Raw genomic sequence first — 19280 nt, 5'->3', positions numbered from 1 at the left:
GCTGTGGCGCTGGGCTGGCGGCCATCTTGTGCTGTGGCGCTGGGCTGACGGACATCTTGTGCTGTGGCGCTGGACCTGTGGCCAATTTGGGCATTGGCGCTGGGTTAGCGGCCATATTGTGCTGTGGCGCTTGGCTGGTAGCCATCCTGGGCAGTGGTGCTGGGCTGACGACCACCCCGCCGGAAGAGACAGGAGTGGCTGGGGCATCCCACCGACACCGATGCTGCAGGTAGCACAAGAAATTTCCAGAATTCCAGTGGTTCTAACTGCGCCATCTCCTCCAGAGACACTGGATCATCCAGCCCGCCATTAAAATAGTCTTTAAGGGCCGTATCGTTGTAGCCCATGCCCATGCCCTCAGCCAGGGACCAGAACAGCTGAGCCAGGGCACCCACTTCATTGCCCTCTTGCAAATTTTTAAAAGCTGCTATTGTGTCGTGTGAATAACCACCTCTTGTTAAAAGAATAAGGGTCCAGCATGGCCACCTCTTGATATGTGGTGTTAGAAACTTGTTTCCATTGAAAGAGACAGATCTCTTTCACACACACACACACTCATACATAAAATTTTATTTAGAGGAAATTATTTGTAGTTTTTTGCCATGTTGATACTGCATGGAATAGATTTTAATTATTTTGCTACATTGAGAAACACAAATGTATGCATTCAGATAACACAATACTCAATACACACACTCACACAGTTTTTTTTTTTAGTTTTTAGTTATTAGTTTTTTACAGTTGTTTAATAAATAATTGCACAATTATGCCGCCTTTCTGTTTGAATGATTTTGTTTTTATTATTACTGAGATATCACATACATGAAGTTGCTCCAATATAAAAAAAAAATAATGAAAAAATAGTTTAGATACTTTTCTCATTATACTGTAGCTTAGTTTGCTACATTTCCCAGGGTCATAGCTTTAGTGTAGTGAAACTTAAATTAATGTAAAGTAACTGCTAGCTTAGCTTACTACATTTTCAAGTAGTTAGTACACTTCACATTTCCATTTGCGTTTCTTTTCATGTCTATTACCGTTTTCTATTCTTTTTTTTCATCCAAAAAAAGTTTATCAAACATATTCTGGTTACACTGCCAGTGCAGCAGCAAGGCAACTGGGTGACTGTGAGGTGACGATCACGGGTCAAAACATCACTCTTTCGTTCTGATCAAAACATTAATTCGCCACCTTCATCGTCATGAGTGGGTGGAACGAATAAGCTTTATTGACCAAATATCATCAACGATTGGATCCTTGAGTGCGGTTGCATCTCGCTGCATATGCTGCACCAGGGCCAGTCTCAGCACAACATCTCCCTCTGCCAACCAGAATCCGTCAGCCCTCCTGAACCAGCCTACGAACCCATGCAATTGGATTCTATTCGTCTGACAGTCACTTAACGGCAGAGAAGGCTGACTCAGAATCTGTGCTTGTATCGTGGATCTCCGGGGCATATAATCTCCACATGCCTCATTCGTCCTCTTCATCCTATGGTGAGTGGCATATTTCCTTCCATTAATAAGATGAAGCCACTCACCATTATTGTAACATTTACTGCTGCTCATTGTTACATTCCAGTCAATGCACTCCTCAATTCTGGGCAAGCAGGCTTCATCTCTGGCTCCCTCTGCCATCAGCTCAATCTCAAGACCTCTGCAACTCCATCCATCTACCAGATCCACTCAATAACTGGAAGGCCGCTTAGTAGGAGACAGGTTCGCTGTAGTGTCACCCCAATTTAATTTCAAACTGGCATACCTCACTTTGAGAAAAGCTATCTGCTGGTTCTGGAGGAATCCACTGCTGACGTGATCCTAAGGGGCCCGTTGTTGGAGCAGCACAATCCTATCATCTCCTGTAGAACTGGCGAAATCCTGAAGTGAGGCGACACTTGTTTCAAGTTCTGTTTTTCTGTGTTTCCTCTACCACCCTCCCATCTTCCTGAAGACCTCTTTGTCTGTGCAACCTCCACTGAGAGTCCGATTGAAAAATGTTCAGTGGATACCATCCTGTTACACCCCCTTCAGTGATGTTTTCTGCCTGAAATTAATCCCAGACAAGCCCATTGAGCTTTATTCTTAACTGCTTCAATTTCACGATCTCCTATCATCCTGGATCCAAAAACATCAAGGCTGATGCATTACCCATGGTTACACACTTGAGGAAATGCTTGAGGATGCTCATGGGATCCACGTTAACGACATACTCGACCCGAACCTGCTGGAAACCTTCCACGCTGCTCATCCTAACAAACCTGCCCCACAGGGAAGAGGAAGATTACTATGATGTCGGGGTCTTCGGCCCTCAGGAGCGGGCCGTGGAGGAGGGGTGTACTGTCACAGACAAGCCAGGTTCCAGCACCATCCATTCACAGCGCACTCCCTCACTGGAATACTGAACACACCCACCAGCACCTCTTCAGCACCTTAATTGACTGGCATTTTTAAAGACACTCATACACACACAGCCACTGTCCAGTCTCGTTCGCTACTAGGCTTACCTCCATGCTTACTTCAAGGAATACCTGTGTTATACTTACCTGCCTCCAGTGATCCAAAGTTCCCTCCTGTGTTCATTGTGTGTGTGTGTGTGCGTCTTCATCATCCAATGTCTTGAATTCTCAACTGCCACTTAGATCTTCACTCTGGACAGTATCAACTCTCTTTCACTTATCATTCACGACTGCCACTGCCACAGTTTGACTCTCCTGTGTTCGCTATACCCTCTGCTTGTGTCAGTAAACAACCTCACCTGTGATCTCCCATCTCCGACCTGTCTGTATTGTAACATGAATAGACTAGAAACTTTGCTGGCATTAATGGAAGTGCATTAGCATGGTTCAAATCATAATTATCTGATCACCATTAGTTCGTTGCAGTGAAAGAAGAGGTATAATATCGATCACAAGTGAACAATGGAGCACCTCCAGGCTCAGTTCTAGGGCCGTAATTTTTCACCCTTTACATGTTACCCTTTGGAGATATAATCAGTAAGCATGGTGTTAGCTCTAACTGTTATGCTGATGATACTCAGCTATTCACGTCCTGGAAATATATACCAATTTGAAAAATCTACAGCCCTGAATGCCAGCGGAGACCAGGAGAACTAGATGAGACCAAGAGACAGATCCACAGTCAAGACCTTGTCTCCTAGATGGCCACTGGGACAAGACCACAGGAAACATGATTCCTCTGCACAATCTGACCTTGCAATAGCCTGAAATTGAACTGCTGGTTTCGTTTTGGCCAGAGGAGAACAATCCCAACCCCCCCACCCCCCTCCCCAAACTGAGCCTGTTTTCTCTTAAGGTTTATTCTCCATTCTGTCACTGACAAAGTCTTGGTTCCTTGCCACTATCACCTCTGGCTTGATTAGTTGGGGACACTTCATTTCCAGCAATTTTATTGACTTTTTTGCACAGATACTATTTAACCTGTTAGCCTGCACCCCGGCTCGGACTTCCTCAACTCCCCGTTTTCGCACATGTCAGTTTTTACGAATAGATTAAATGAAACGGGACAAATTTAATCTTGACAAACTATGTATCATTATAAAGATCTTAGCCTCAAGCATCGAAGACAGATCACTGTTTTTCAATGGAAAGCCTATAAAGTATGTATTTGCTACATGTGTAAGCACTACACATCAAAACATGAAGAATGAAAACACAGTACATACCAGATTTGTCGTAATAACAAGTCATATACACATCCACAGCTGTAAATCCCGGTTTAGTTAGGAAGGTATCGGTCCACTGAACGACATCCCATGGAGCATGTTTTGTCCAACGAAGCAATAACGTTGTAATATGGATGATAATTTCTTTGTTTACATTTCAGTTCTTCAGGGACAGTATTGTTTTTGTCCGTTATGGAATAACTCATGCTCAGAAACTGCATCTTGGTAGAAAAAACGGCATGGTTTTGTAGCGTACAGTGTCACAAACAGAATGAGACTATCCACAAAAAAGATAGTTTATTTGAATTCTGGCCCTGTCTCATGACGGCTCGTGAAGCACGCTCTGATGCCTTTTTCTTTGTTTTATTTTTCAACAGTTTTCATATATGTGTGAATGTGTTTTATGTTGAATGTGCCTGTATCTACATGATTACCATCTGTTTGAGTGCAAATCAGCTCACAATTACTGTGTAACCACGGCTATCAATGTAAACGGGTCTATATGAATAGAGTGCGATTTATTGACTTTACGGTGTATTTGTATTTTTACCATCTCTATAACTGGCCATTAGCACAAATTTCCTTTGTAATTCATTGTAAATGCTGCATTTCTAGCTATCTCAAGATGTTCTGTAATTGGCATACAAAGTTTAAAAAAAATGTATTAGGGCCCGAGCCAATGGGTGCAGTGCCCTCTTGTTTTCCTAAGGATTATTCTTATTTTCTTATATTTATTTGTTTTTTTCTTTTGACTAAACGGGGCTTTTGGGGGGGCTTAGCATGCTCAAAAACTTGTGAAAACTGGCACACACATTGGAATCTGCGGCAATTAGGACGCCACAGAGGCTGGGACCTGGGCATAGCACAGGGGCTCTACAATGCCCCCTGGAACACAGTCAGAAATCTTGAAGTATAGCTCACACATACTTGCATGTATTTATATAAATCTCCGTACACTTATAGATCTTATTGAGCCAAAACATTTCAAGCTTCATGTTATGGGCTCTGCCCAACAGGAAGCCAGCTATTCAGGTCTGTTTAAAATAATCATGCTCTGGAACTTGATATACTCCTCTGAGTTTAACCATTTGCCTCAAAACTCTGTGAAAATGATCTCACGACACTGGACATGCAAAATTGTCAGGGGATTTTTGATATCTTGAATGGTTTGCCCGTGGAAAGACGATGAATTCATGGCGAAAAATTAGAAACAGTGCCTAATAACAAACATTTTCTTATTTTTATCAAACTTCAGGGGTTTTTTCATTGTATAATGCCGATTGCATAGATGTGCCTTTTAGGAGTGAAAGTTATAGCACCACCAACTGGCAGCAGTTATCAGGAGAAAATGCCTCATAACACGTATACAAGAAAATCGACTCCAGCGGGTTAATGCTGTTCAGTTGCAATTTGTGCTCTGCATTTGCAACCCATCCGAAGTGCACACACACAGAGCAGTGAACACACACACTGTGAACACACACCCGGAGCAGTGGGCAGCCATTTATGCTGCAGCGCCCGGGGAGCAGTTGGGGGTTCGATGCCTTGCTCAAGGGCACCTAAGTCGTGGTATTGAAGGTGGAGAGAGAACTGTACATGCACTCCCCCCACCCACAATTCCTGCCGGCCCGGGACTCGAACTCACAACCCTTCGATTGGGAGTCTGACTCTCTAACCATTAGGCCACGACTTCCCTTGTTAAAAGCACTACATAAATAAAGGTGACTTGACAATGCTGGTATTGGTAGTATAGTTTAATTCAGTTTGTGTAAATTGTAAGGATGGCAGAAGCAATGCCAAAGTATGTATTTATTTAAAACTGTACCAACAATCTATTAAGGTAATTAAAAGACTCACCTCTTCCTCTAGTTTGAGGACTTTACTCTGAGCATTATTTAAAGCCTGCTCTAAGATCTCAATATGTTGTTGCTGATCCTCATTGGCTGATTGGAGATTGGTCTTGATCTCAATTTTTTCCAGATCTTTAAAGCTTTCTCTTCCTAAGGAAAAATAAAAGACAAAATAAAAAGTTTTTTAGAGAACTTGATGGGTGCACTGGTATTTTTGTTTGTTTGTTTTTATTTTATTTATTTTTTTGGATGCAGTTGTCAACTACACAAAGAGACAGTGGCTACCCAGGTTTAAGATTATGTCAACTTTTTTTATTATATGTACATTTCTTAATTATCAGAAGAGTTGATTTGCTGCAGATTCAGGTGCATCACTTCACAGTTAAACATATACTCTGAGTCAGTCCCAAAGTAGACAGAATGTTTATTGCAAGCATTGTGATCCTGCCAAAACTGATCCAAATTAGTTTGGAATTGTTTGGTTATGTCAACTTTAGATTCTGTCTTTGACTAGCTTTGTGTGACAGGCCACAGTTAATAATAATAATAATAATAATAATAATAATAATACATTTAATTTAGTATAGCACCTTTAAAAGAGTACTTTGTCAAAGTACTTAACAACACAAGCAAACACAACAATCCAAATTAATAGAGAGAATTCCACAATTTGGGGGCATAAGATGAAAATGCCCGATCAACCCATAACTCAGCCATGTTTTAGAAACGACTAAAAGACCACTCAGAGAAGAACACAAATTGTGACTAGGTTTATAGCGAATTAAAAGTTCAGCTAAGCACTGAGGAGCCAGATCATGCAGTGCGCCTTGAATGTTAACATTAGAACTTTAAAATCAATATGAAATCTAACCGGAAGCCAATGCAAAAATTGCCAAACATGAGTTATATGATCAACAACTTTGGCCACTGAAAGAATTGTCTGCTGAATTTTGTAAATGCTGAAATTTGTTAATACAAGATTTTGAGACTCCATTAAGAAGGGCGTTAAAATAGTCTAGACAAGAGAAGACAAACAAATTATCAATAAATTAATTCAGCAATAGAGAAAAACAGCACAGGTCATAGCCGTGCAATATTTCTGAGATGAAAGTACGAGGTCTTAACAGTGCTCTGCACAAAAGGCTCAAATGACAGTTGTAATTATAAATTGCTGTACTGTGAAAGTTAGATTTTTTATGTGCAGTTTTTGGACCAATCAGACACACATTTATTTGTTATGTTCAACAAATACTCCTCAACACCCTTCCCCACACCAACAAGCCAACTATGAGGGTCCATGGACCCTTTCCCCGAAATGCTACAGACAACTCAAAAGGAGGAACAAGCCTTTAGTTCCATGGCACCCCAAGACAAATCATCTGATAACACTGGTTTAATTGCTTAGAGGAATGCGGGCAAAGCATTCCTTACTCCATTTGCCATTGGAAAGACACATAATACCCATAAATTCACTCCTCTTGTACATTATATTTTGTATTGTATAGTGTTTTATGCATGTGTTATGATAGATCACTTGTTAATATAACCTCACCTACAGTATATCATGTTTGGTAACTATGAGTTCGTATTTTGATGATCTAAATGAGAGAATATAAAATATGTAAATACCCATGCAACGTTAGTGTTCTAAGAATCTTAGTTTTTGCATCAGTACTCAATCCAGTTACATATGAAAAATACCATGATCAAAGAAATATAGTCCATCTGGGTGAAAACTCTCCTGACCACCACAGATTCAGAATAACATCTTTGGAGTTCATCCACCTTCAAACCCAAAAGAGTGTGATCATGATTCCAACACCACCGAACCTTAAAACCATCAAGACTTTCATCTCAGATTGCATCCGGATGCTTGTTCAATGGCCAAGTCAATGAAAGTAACATGCATTAACTAAATTAAATGGAAGTTTTAGTATAAGCTGTAGAGCCCGCTGTAAAACGGTGCTGATACTTTGATTCAGGTGGTTCAACTGACTTTTTACAGCGTCATTCCCTGTTTCTCTAATGGTTTTAATCATTCTGTCTCATTTGATCTTCCCCCATGTATGAATGATTGTATGCTTGTTGGTTTGAAAAAAAAAGTTTAAGTCGTGACATTTGCCAAGTATGGTAACCCATACTTGGAATTGGTACTCTGCATTTAACCCATCCAAGTGCACACACACAGCAGTGAGAAGTTAACATATGGTAAACAGACACCCGGAGATGTGGGCAGCTATATATCCAGTGCCCGGGGAGCAACTGTGGATTCAGTGCCTTGCTCAAGGGCACTTCAGCCATGGGTATTGAGGGTGGAAGAGAGAACTGTTCATTCCCTCCCCACAACCCAAAACTCCTGCCAGCACCGAGACTTTCAGGGGTTAGACAACACATTTCAGGACCTACTCATTGTCGAAATCATACTCTAGATTTAATACTGTCACATGGAATTGATGTTGATATTGTTGAAATTATGCAGCCAAGTGATGTTATCTCAGATCATTATTTAGTTTTGTGCAAACTTCATATAGCCAAAATTGTAAATTCTACTTCTTGTTACAAGTATGGTAGAACCATCACTGCTTTTTAAGTTATCTTCCTGATGTATCTGAATTCTTTAGCATATCCAAAACCTCATAACAACTTGATGATGTAACAGAATCTATGGACTTAACACCCAATGTACTTGCTACATTTTAGGAGAATGGCATCTACGCTAATATTAGTCTGTTTCTCTCATATTCCGAGGTCACCGTAGCCACTAGATCCAGTCTGTATCCAGATCAGAGGGTGGATCGGCACCTAGAAAGGACCTCTACATCCCTGAAAGACAGCGGAGACCAGGACAACCAGAGCCCCAGATACAAATCCCCTGTAAAGGCCTTCTCTTTACTTAACTCTAATGCTACTAATAACAGGTGCATTTCTTCTTCATACTGCATTTCTGTCACAACAATTCACGTAAGGTCGTCATAAAAAAAAATGTTGTTGTATTTTTATAGTACGACTTTTGATAAATAAAGGCTAAAAGCATACTGAGACTGAAGTGAGATAGCAGCTCTGTGGCTCTTGAAATAACCACAACAAAGGCAAATAGTGTTGGAATAAAAGCAAAAGTATAATGATAAAAGAATAATGCGGATAATGTGTCATACCTGGGGGAGGCGTGAAAGACTCGTTTGGTGAGAACAATAGAATCATGAATGGGGCAGCTTTCAGAAAAAAACAGACAAAGCACACAGGAGTGTTTACATGTGAGATCTTACAGAGATGACAAGTGCCATAAATCAATCAGATAAACTTTCTCTAAAAACACACATGACATGGCCTTAGAAAATGTTAAAATAATTTGCAGATTTCCTCTCAGACCTTCTAGTTACAGTTGATAAGGCACTAATCATGGGAGATTTTAATATTCACGTTGATAATACAAATAATACATTAGGACTTGCGTTTACTGACCTAATAAACTAATAAAAAGTCAAGCAAAATGTCACCGGGCCCACTCATCGTTTTAATCATACACTAGATTTAATTATATCTCATGGAATCGATCTTACTGCTATAGATATTGTATCTCAAAGTGATGATATCACAGACCATTTACTTGTATCGTGCATGCTGCATATAACTGAAATTAACTATATGTCTCAGCGTTACCATCTGGGCAGAACTATTGTTCCAGCCACCAAAGAAAGATTCGCAAATAACCTGCCTGATCTATCTCAACTGCTATTTGTACCCAAAAATACACATGAATTAGACGAAATGACTGACAACATGGGCACTATTTTCTCTAATAAATTAGAAACTGTTGCCCCCATCAAATTGAAAAAGGTTAGAGAAAAACGTACTGTGCCATGGTATAACAGTAATACTCACTCTCTCAAGAAAGAAACTCTTAGTCTTGAACGTAAATGGAGAAAAACTAACTTGGACGTTTTTAGAATTGCATGGAAAAACAGTATGTCCAGCTATAGACAGGCTCTAAAAACTGCTAGGGCAGAGCATATACACAAACTCATAGAAAATAACCAAAACAATCCAAGGTTTTTATTTAGCACAGTGGCTAAATTAACAAATTACCAGACGACACCTGATTCAAATATTCCAACAACGTTAAATAGTAATGACTTTATGAATTTCTTCACTGATAAAATACATAACATTAGAAATACAATAGCGAATGTAGATTCTACAGCGTCTAACACTTCAGTTTCATCCATCGCACCGAAAGATAAACTGCAGTGCTTTACAACAATAGGACAGGAAGAGCTAAATAAACTTATCACTGTATCTAAACCAACAACATGTTTATTAGATCCTGTACCCACTAAATTACTGAAAGAGTTGTTACCTGTAGCCGAAGAAGCTCTTCTCAATATCATATATATATAGTGTACACTATTCTTAAACCCTTACCAGTCACCCCCCTTTTTTGGCATGGAGACAGAAATGAAATACCCAAAATAAAAAGGTTTCTGCTCATGATTCTTTCTGACTAGTAACATAATCAAAAAAATTTCACAAAGCTGACACTTCAAAGTTTACTGTTCAGGAATAAGAATCACTCAGACTGTTTTGATAGAGATATATAAGCTCAAACATAAAACCAAAAGTAAAAATATTAAAAACATTTTTTAAATGTATTAAAAAAAATTGTTGATGTAAGATTGTTACAGTCGTGTGTATGATAGCATTGAGATATAGCACAATGAGGAGGGTATAAATCAAAAGAGGAGTTTACTGAACATCGATAGAGATAACAGACTACATACAACATTAATACATTAACTTACATCAACTAACATCAATCACGGACCAGGAAGAACTGAACAGACAGGGTATTTGATCCCACAGGAGGTAATCAGGGAACGGAGACAGTTGGGGATCAATCAATTAACAAAACAAGAACAGGAAAAAGACCAAATAAGGAAACTGAAAGTCACTGAACGTAACAGTTCACCCCCTCCCGGAACTGTGCATCCTCACACCGCAAGAGGAATACCAGCGTGGGGAGGGTGGGGGTTCTGGAGGCGTGCGTAGGGCAGGCAAAAGAGAGGAACCAAGGAGGAGCCTGGAGCAGGAGGAGCCAGATGTTGCTCCAGAGACCAGCCAGGATGGAGATCCATGGTGGAGTCGACGGCGGGAGGAGCCATGGTGGAGGAGGAGCTGACGACACCAGGACAGACGGAGACTGCGCCGGTGGGTGAGGAGCCCAAGATGGAGCAGAGCGGCCGCAGAGCCAGGGTGAAGCCGAGGATCCGGAGGGCCAAGGTGGAGCAGAAGGCTCAGGCAGAGCAGAAGGCTCAGGCGACCAAGGCGGAGGCGGGGCCCTGGAAGACCACTGCAGAGCCAGAGTGACTGAGGATGGAGGTGGAACCAGAGGGAAGGAGGAGCCTGAAAGAGCCGGAGGGATGGAGTGACGAGGCGAAGCCAGAGGAATGGAGTCCCGAGGTGGCGGATGGTCGAAGACTGTCCAAGGTGGAGCCAGAGGGACGAGGGAGACCGGTGGAGCAGGTGGGATGCTGGGCCACGGCGGAGACGAGGGAGCTAAGAGTCAAGGTGTAGCCGCTGGGTCGAAGGACCGAGGAGGAGTCCAGGGCTCGGAGGCTGGAGGCGGAGACAGGGAATCCACATGCCAAGGTGGAGCTGGAGACTGGAAGTTCTGCGGTGAACCATCGCGCCCAGATGGCGCGGACTGAGGGTAAGCTGCGGGACTGACTGGCACCAGCAGAGAAAATGGCTGGTCTAGGAGGCAAATGAAGAGGGGGAGGATGGGAGGAAACATAGGAGGATCAGGGCTGGACAGAGCCAGCAGAGAAACTGGAGATACAGGGCTGGACATAACCAGCAGAAATGGAGCAGAGGAACTGGCAGGTCTAGGAGGAGGCGGGAGAGGGAGGCTGGGAGGGAATACAGGAGATTCAGGACTGAACGGAACCAGCGGAGACACAGGAGATTCAGGGCTGGGCGGAATCAGCGAAGACACAGGAGATTCAGGGCTGGGCGGAACCAGCGGAGACACAGGAGATTCAGGGCTGGGCGGAACCAGTGGAGACACAGGAGATTCAGGGCTGGGTGGAACCAGCGGAGACACAGGAGATTCAGGGCTGGGCGGAACCACCGGAGACACAGGAGATTCAGGGCTGGGCGGAATTAGCGGAGATACAGGAAATCCAGGGCTGGGCGGAACCAGCGGAGAAACAGAAAATTCAGGGCTGGACGGAACCAACGGAGAAACAGAAAACTCAGGGTTGGGCGGAACCAGTGGAGAAAAAGAAAATTCAGGGCTGGGTGGAACCAGTGTAGAAACAGGGGATTCAGGAACTACCTCTATAAACCAGTCCATAAGGTCCATAAATTGCTCCATATAATTTCCAGAAACCAAATACAGCTCACCCTCAGTCGCAGAAGTTTGGGCAGGGCCTTCCTTCACGCCCTCCATCTCCACTAATACTCCCACGACGCACTGTGTTGCCGGCTCACACACCTGGTCAGTCGCACTCTTGAGTTCTTCCTGCTCCCTGTCAGTGGTAGGCTTGGGCTCTACGGCTGTGGTGGGCTCTAGCTCTGTGCGGCGTGATGGCGGCTGTCTGGTCTCTGGTTTGGGAGTGGGGCTGGAGATATCCTCTTCGGCGGTACAGATGGTACATGAAGATCCATTTTTCCCAGCACCCACTCCACGAAGGCGGCGAAATCCTCTCTGGGACCATTCTCCAGTAGGTGTGCCTTACACTGCTTGCTCAGGCCGGTGTAGTAGAAATAAGAGAGCGAGTCTGGGAAGTGGGTAAGGCACGCCAGATCAAGAAAATCCCTGTTATGGTCTTCCAGTGAATGGTCCAGTTGCTCCAGGCATAGGAGTTGGACTGCTGGTTTAAGCACACAGGAGGTAATCAGGGAACTGTAGACAGGTGGGGATCAATCAATTAACAAAATAAGAACAGGAAAAAGACAAAATAAGGAAACTAAAAGTAAGAACCAGGTTCTATTGTTCTCACCAAACGAGTCTTTCACACCTCCGCCAGGTATGACACATTATCTGCATTATTCTTTTATCATTATTCTTTTGTTTTTATTCCACCTTTATCAGCCTGTTTTGTGGAATTTCAATGTTTACAAAGCAACAAAGTATGTCTCAGTATGCATTTAGTCCTTATTTATCAAAAGTCTTAATATAAAAATACAACAAAACTGACTGTCAGGGTCACAGCTCGAGTACATGGATCAAACACACAGAGACAGCACAGGGAGAGGCTATTATCATCAGATCATGTAAATCAGTGGAAAATGAATAGAAATGATTATTTTGTCTGAAGAAATATGAAGTAAACATCAGTAAATATATCCATATACAGTGGGGCTCGAAAGTTTGGGCACCCCTTGCAGAATCTGTGAAAATATGAGTAATTTTCAAAAAATAAGAGAGATCATACTAAATGCATGTTATATTTTATTTAGTACTGTCCTGAGTAAGATATTGTGCATAAAATATATTAACATTTAGTCCACAAGACAAAAAAAAATGCTGATATTATTAAAATAACCCTACTCAAAAGTTTGGGAACCCTTGGTTCTTAGTACTGTGTTCTGTTACCTGATGATCCTCGTCTGTCTTTCTGTTTTGTGATGGTTGTGCATGAGTCCCTTGTTTGTTCTGAACAGTTAAACTGAGCAGCGTTCTTCAGAAAAATCTTTAAGGTCCTGCAGATTCTTCAGTTTTCCAGTATCTTTGCATATTTGAACCCTTTCCAGCAGTGACTTTGTGATTTTGAGATACACCTTATCACACTGAGGACATTTGAGGGACTCAAACACAACTATTTAAAAATATTCAAACATTCACTGATGCTCCAGAAGGAAACAAGATGCATTAAGAGCTGGGGGTGAAAACTTTTGAACACAATGAAGATGGCCAAATTTGTCTTATTTTGTTGAAATACATATTTTTTTTTTCCATTTAGTTCTGCCCTTCGTAAGCAACAGAAGATACTTGTATGTTTCCCGGTACACAAATTAAGTACAATTTACCTTGATCTTCAAATTCCAAAAGTTTTCATGCCCCAGCTCTTAATGCATCTTGTTTCCTTCTGGAGCATCAGTGAATGTTTGAATCTTTTTAAATAGTTGTGTTTGAGTCCCTCAAATGTCCTCAGTCTTAAAAGATGCATCTCAAAATCATAAAGTCCCTGCTGGAAAGGGTTCAAATATGTAAAGATGTTGGAAAATTGAAGAATCTGCAGGACCTTAAAGATTTTTCTGAAGAACGCTGCTCAGTTTAACTGTTCAGAACAAACAAGGGACTCATGCACAACAATCACAAAACAGAAAGACAGCCGAGGATCATCAGGTAACAGAACACAGTACTAAGAACCAAGGGTTCCCAAACTTTTGAGTGGGGTTATTTTAATAATTTCAGCATTTTTTTTGTCTTGTGGAATAAATGTTAAAATATTTTATGTACAATATCTTACTCAGGACAGTACTAAATAAAAAAATAACATGCATTTAGTATGATCTCTCTAATTTTTTGAAAATTACTAATATTTTCACAGATTATGCAAGGGGTGCCCAAACTTTCGATCCCCACTGTATCTCCGTGGATATGCATCTTTGGTCTATAAATCCTTATTAACGCTGTGCAGTGAGTCTATGTGAACACAAATAAACTGCTGCAGATGTGATTGAATATGAATGAGTGGTAAATTTCTATTTAAAATGTGGCATAATACGGATTTATTATTTTGCACTCCTGACATAAATTACTAAATAACTGTCACTGCAACAATGTTTTATGAAAATATTGGTGAAATATCTTGGAGGTCATATTATTGAAGTACAAATCCAAACACCAGAAGCAACCTCCACTTTCTAAGTGTTCTTTCATTAAAAAAGTATGCATTTTATTTATCCGCAGGCTATATGGTTGAAATAATATTTTAGTTCAAAACTTTAAGTGCCACTGTTTAAAAAATTTCTTTATTGACTAACATGTTATAGGCCTTCAGTTGTTATGCTTTAAAATCCCATGCCATTTGTAATTTCACAGATTTTTCACCTCCTAAATTACCACCCCAATTCTATAATGGTAAAATTTACTCAGGCCGATGGCATTTTTTAAATGACATTATTTATTTATTCATAATAATAATTGTAGCCTTCATAAATGGGTGAAGCAAGAAAAATATGATAACTTTTTAACTGCAGATACAGGCCTATATTATTGTACATTACAAATATTTGGATTGTCCCTTATTCTTTCCCTTATTTTCTTAAAGAATAAACACTTATTTTCTAAAATAATAAACATGATAACATATTATTAATTCATAGAAATAATTTAAGCAATTTAAGCAATTAAAACCTTTTTATACTAGATTTAACTTGAATTTCAATACTATTAAACTGACTTTAAAATCTCAAGGAGTTTATAAGTTAAAAAGGGTAAAATGTCACTGTGCATATAACTTAAATTAGCTTGTATCTTATATAGTATCCGAAGACCTTGATTGCATGTTAGCATAAAACTAACAACATAATTAGATTTTGTTAAAATGAACAATTCCTGTATAAAATGGGACAGCAGCCTTTATATCAAATATTTTTTTAAATGTGTACAGCTGAGTAACTGAGTCACTTTAAAACAAATCCTTTAAATTTAACAAATTTATCAGAACGGAACAAGAATTAAAAATATATAATTCTAATGGATAAATGTAATTGCAGTATATAATAATATAGTCTTAGCTATAAACTAAAAAAAATGATTAATAATAATTTAAAGCGAAACATAAGGTAAGGTTGGGCTCTCTCATTTGGGACGTTTCCATATTCGTGATGTTGCCCATTTGAGTCTTAACTATTATTCATTAGATAAAATAGGCTTTGTAGTTCACACATGTTTCAGTATCGATGGAAAAAAGTCATAGTTAGCAAAAATATACCAGTGGAAAGTCGAAAGTTACGGTGAAGGTCTGTGCTGTTTTCAGTGAATATATGCACGTGAGGCACCAGAGCGATCAAACAGTTGAAATGTATAATTCTCAATTTTTGGTCACACAGTAAAGGCATAATTCCAAAATGCAAAGTGTTGGGGGTGCTCGTGAGCAAAGCATGGAGTAAGCAGTTTTTTTTGAGAGCTCCGACAGAAACTTCATTATTTCAAGTATAATTGCAGACAGAACATATTTCATAGGCAGATTAATTTATACGTATTGCCAGCGCTTAAACGGAGACGTCGAGAAAAGAAATCATGGCAGCAAAACTTAGGAAATTCAAGTACGATGGATCAGGAAATCCGCGGCCTAGCGATTCTGCAGAGAAAGGGTCTGTCAGTCAAGCTAGTCAAACCTCCATCTCCCATCAAGATGGACGAGATGAAACGGATGCGGACGCGTTAAAATCCGAAATTCTGGATGTCATGAGATCGGAGATCGGCTCAATAATACGATCCGAGATGAAAGCGGTGTTGGCAGTGGACTTTGACTATCTCAAAAGTGAGTTACAAAAAATGAGATCAGAAATCGTTAATAACACAACAGCTATGCGCACCGAACTGGACAAAGTGAATGCCAACATCAGAGATATGGAGGGGGGGCTATCAAGATGGTCGGACGAAGTTGTAACGTTGCAAACAACAGTGACCAAACTGGTAAGCCAAGTTAAAAATCTGGAAGACAAAAGTGAAGACCTGGAGGGAAGGATGAGGAGAAACAATGTGTGGATTATGGGAGTACCCGAAACTCCGGGCTCAAGTAGCACAACTGCGGTGTCTAAATTGCTTCGAGAAGTGCTTAAAATAGAAAGAGAACTGCAAGTGGATCGCTCTCATCGAAGTCTGGCACCTAGACGATCAGGAGGGAATCCGCGTGCCGTAATTGTTCGCATGCATTATTACCAAGATAGGGTGGAGATTTTGAAGAAAGCGAGACAACTGGCACCACTAAAGTTCAACGGAAAACAGATTGCCACCTTTCCCGATTTCACAGAAAGTGTCGCAAAAGCCAGAGCGGCATTGGCAGAAGTGAAAAAATTGACCTACAACCGTCCAGATGTCCGCTATGGATTAATCTACCCTGCTAAACTGCGGATCTCGTTTAAAGGCGATGAAAGAGAATTCATTGATCCAGACAAAGCCATGAACTATGTGACGAACACCATCGTAAAAAGTTCGCAGAGATCTGTGAGTGAGTAATAGGTATGTTTCACAGACTAGGAAGATGTAACCGAATGGAAAAGTGACCCAACATTATGGTCTAAAGATGTTTAAATGTATAAATAACTATCTATCGGAAAAGACAAGAGACGGTCGTGACAATAGCTGAGTAAATGAGAGAACTGATCTACGGAAACTGCCAATATACATGATTAGCTATAATATTATTCATGGCTTAAATCATTCAGTCCATGAAATCTCGCTATGGCCGAATTACGGCAGTTAAAAAGGTGATAGTCTGCCCGAACTAATATAGGTGAAATATGTTTCTGCTGGAGCTTAAGGGTATTCAGATCTAACCCTTCTGTCAGACTAGGCTGGGAAGGTACAAAGGCCTGGTAAACTTTTGGTTTAGAATTCGACTGTTAAGCGATGTTCTTCCCTCTTTGTTAAATCCCATGTTCCCCCTGGTAAGTGTTCATGCTCTACTGCTTGGTATTCTTTATAAGGTCCTGAATCTGATATGTAATGTTAATATAATTATTATTATTTTATTTAATTTTTTTACTCTCTGTCTTACAATGCTCAGGCATACACATACTCATACACGCACACGCACACAACAAACACTACTACCCTGTTTAGTAATCTCATGCCTCAAAGCTTCCATTTTCTATCCTAAACAACACAATGGGTTCTCTTAAGACATTAAGCTATAATGTAAAGGGTTTGCATAGTCCCATTAAAAGGAAGAACATTTTTAATTAGCTGATTCGACTACAGTGTCAGATAGCATTTCTTCAGGAAACACATTTGTCTGATGCAGAACATGAGAAGCTGAAAAGGTCCTGGGCAGATAAGGCTTTTTATTCATCCCATAAATCAGGAAAGAGGAGAGGAGTTTGCATATTAGTCCATAGAAATCTGAACTTTACATCCACTGAAGTTTATAAAGACACGGAAGGCAGATTTATCCTGGTAAATGGAGTTATTGATGGAGTAGACGTTTCATTAATGAATGTCTATGCTCCAAATGAAGATGAGCCAAATTTTATAAAAACTATCTTTGGGCTTATTTTGCAACACAGTAAAGGGATCCTCTTGTTGGGGGGAGATTTCAATTGTGTTTTGTCACAAGTTTATGGATAGAAAGCCAAGATGAGCAAGATGTTGTCTGGGCAACTGAGGGAGATGAGCCTAGTGAATGTGTGGAGACAGAAATTCCCAAATATTAAAGATTTTACCTTTTTCTCTACTAGGCATTCATCATATTCACGAATTGATTATTTTTTCACCCCCGTGTCAGAATTACATAGAGTAACCGATATTAAAATACTGCCCATAACACTCTCAGACCACGCACCCTTGACAATGTTATGGGTCAACAAACACAGGCTCCGACAAAGGTAGTATTAGATGAGTTGCTTGCAGTACATAGAGAACTTAATACATTACTTTTGTGTAAGATAGAAGGCAGATTGAGGTTTGCTAAGCAAAAATACTATGAATACGGCAATAGAGCGAGCAGACTACTAGCACTACGTCTAAAAAAACAACAATCAACAAACATAGTATCAAAGTTAAAATCCAAGAAATCATCTACCCCTCTCACAAAACCAGATGAGATCTCTGAAATGTTCGCTGACTTTTATAAGTCCCTGTATAAAAACACTGATACATGCACAAATGATGAAGAACTAAAAGGGTTCTTAGGGAATATACAACTACCACAGTTAACTGATTCTATGAGATCTGAATTAGATAGACCTATTACAGAAGAGGAGATTCTTGAAACGATCTCAAGACTTAAAAATAACAAAAGCCCAGGCCCAGACGGTTATTCAAACAAGTTCTATTGTTATACATAAGGAAGGAAAGGACCCAACATTATGCCAGTCGTATAGGCCAATTTATTTATTAAACGGAGATCTTCGTATATTGACAACCATCTTATCTCAGCGATTAAATCAAATGTCTACCCATATTATAAATCCAGATTAAACTGGTTTTATAAAAGGAAGATATTATGGTGATAACATACGTAGACTCTTAAACATAGTCAATTACTCAGAACGTAAAACAGAAGAGATTGCAATTATTTCACTGGATGCATATAAAGCTTTTGATCGAGTGTCTTGGCAGTTCCTGTTTCATACCATGAAGAGATTTAATTTTGGACCTAACTTTCTTAAATGGATACAAACTTTGTACTCTAATCCACAAGCTTCAACTAGAGTTAATGGTCATAAATCAGTAGCATTCAAATTAGAGCGTGGGTGTAGACAGGGATGTGGACTGTCCCCATTATTATTTGGCATAAGCATAGAGCCTCTTGCCCAGCTCATAAGAGAAAGCACTGTCATAAAGGGCATTGTTTAAGGGAAGGGAAGTTGTGGCCTAATGGTTAGAGGGTAGGACTCCCAATCGAAGGGTTGTGAGTTCTAGTCTCGGGCCGGACGGAATTGTGGGTGGGGATTAGGGGTGTCACGATTCTCCAAATCCTCGATTCGATTGCATTTTCGATTCTAAGGTCATTTTTACATTTATTCTCTTTAAAGCACAGATTGTCATTTTTCAAACTAGACTTTTATGTA

General features: G+C 40.3%; 1 protein-coding gene across 2 annotated transcripts in view; it reads right to left on the bottom strand.

Annotated features, from left to right (window-relative positions):
- Positions 1-19280, bottom strand: part of amotl1 (angiomotin like 1) — a 263071-nt gene that overhangs the window by 166947 nt on the left and 76844 nt on the right. For both annotated transcript variants that reach the window (XM_026263449.1, XM_026263450.1), the window contains exon 6: positions 5539-5681. In XM_026263449.1, coding sequence (XP_026119234.1) covers positions 5539-5681 — 143 coding nt within the window. The remainder of the gene's footprint in view (positions 1-5538; positions 5682-19280) is intronic.

Source organism: Carassius auratus, unplaced genomic scaffold (assembly GCF_003368295.1).
Source record: "Carassius auratus strain Wakin unplaced genomic scaffold, ASM336829v1 scaf_tig00216545, whole genome shotgun sequence".
Classification (NCBI taxonomy): domain Eukaryota; kingdom Metazoa; phylum Chordata; class Actinopteri; order Cypriniformes; family Cyprinidae; genus Carassius; species Carassius auratus.
The sequence above is the reverse complement of the archived record's forward strand: the minus strand, read 5'-3'. Positions and strand labels throughout refer to the sequence as shown.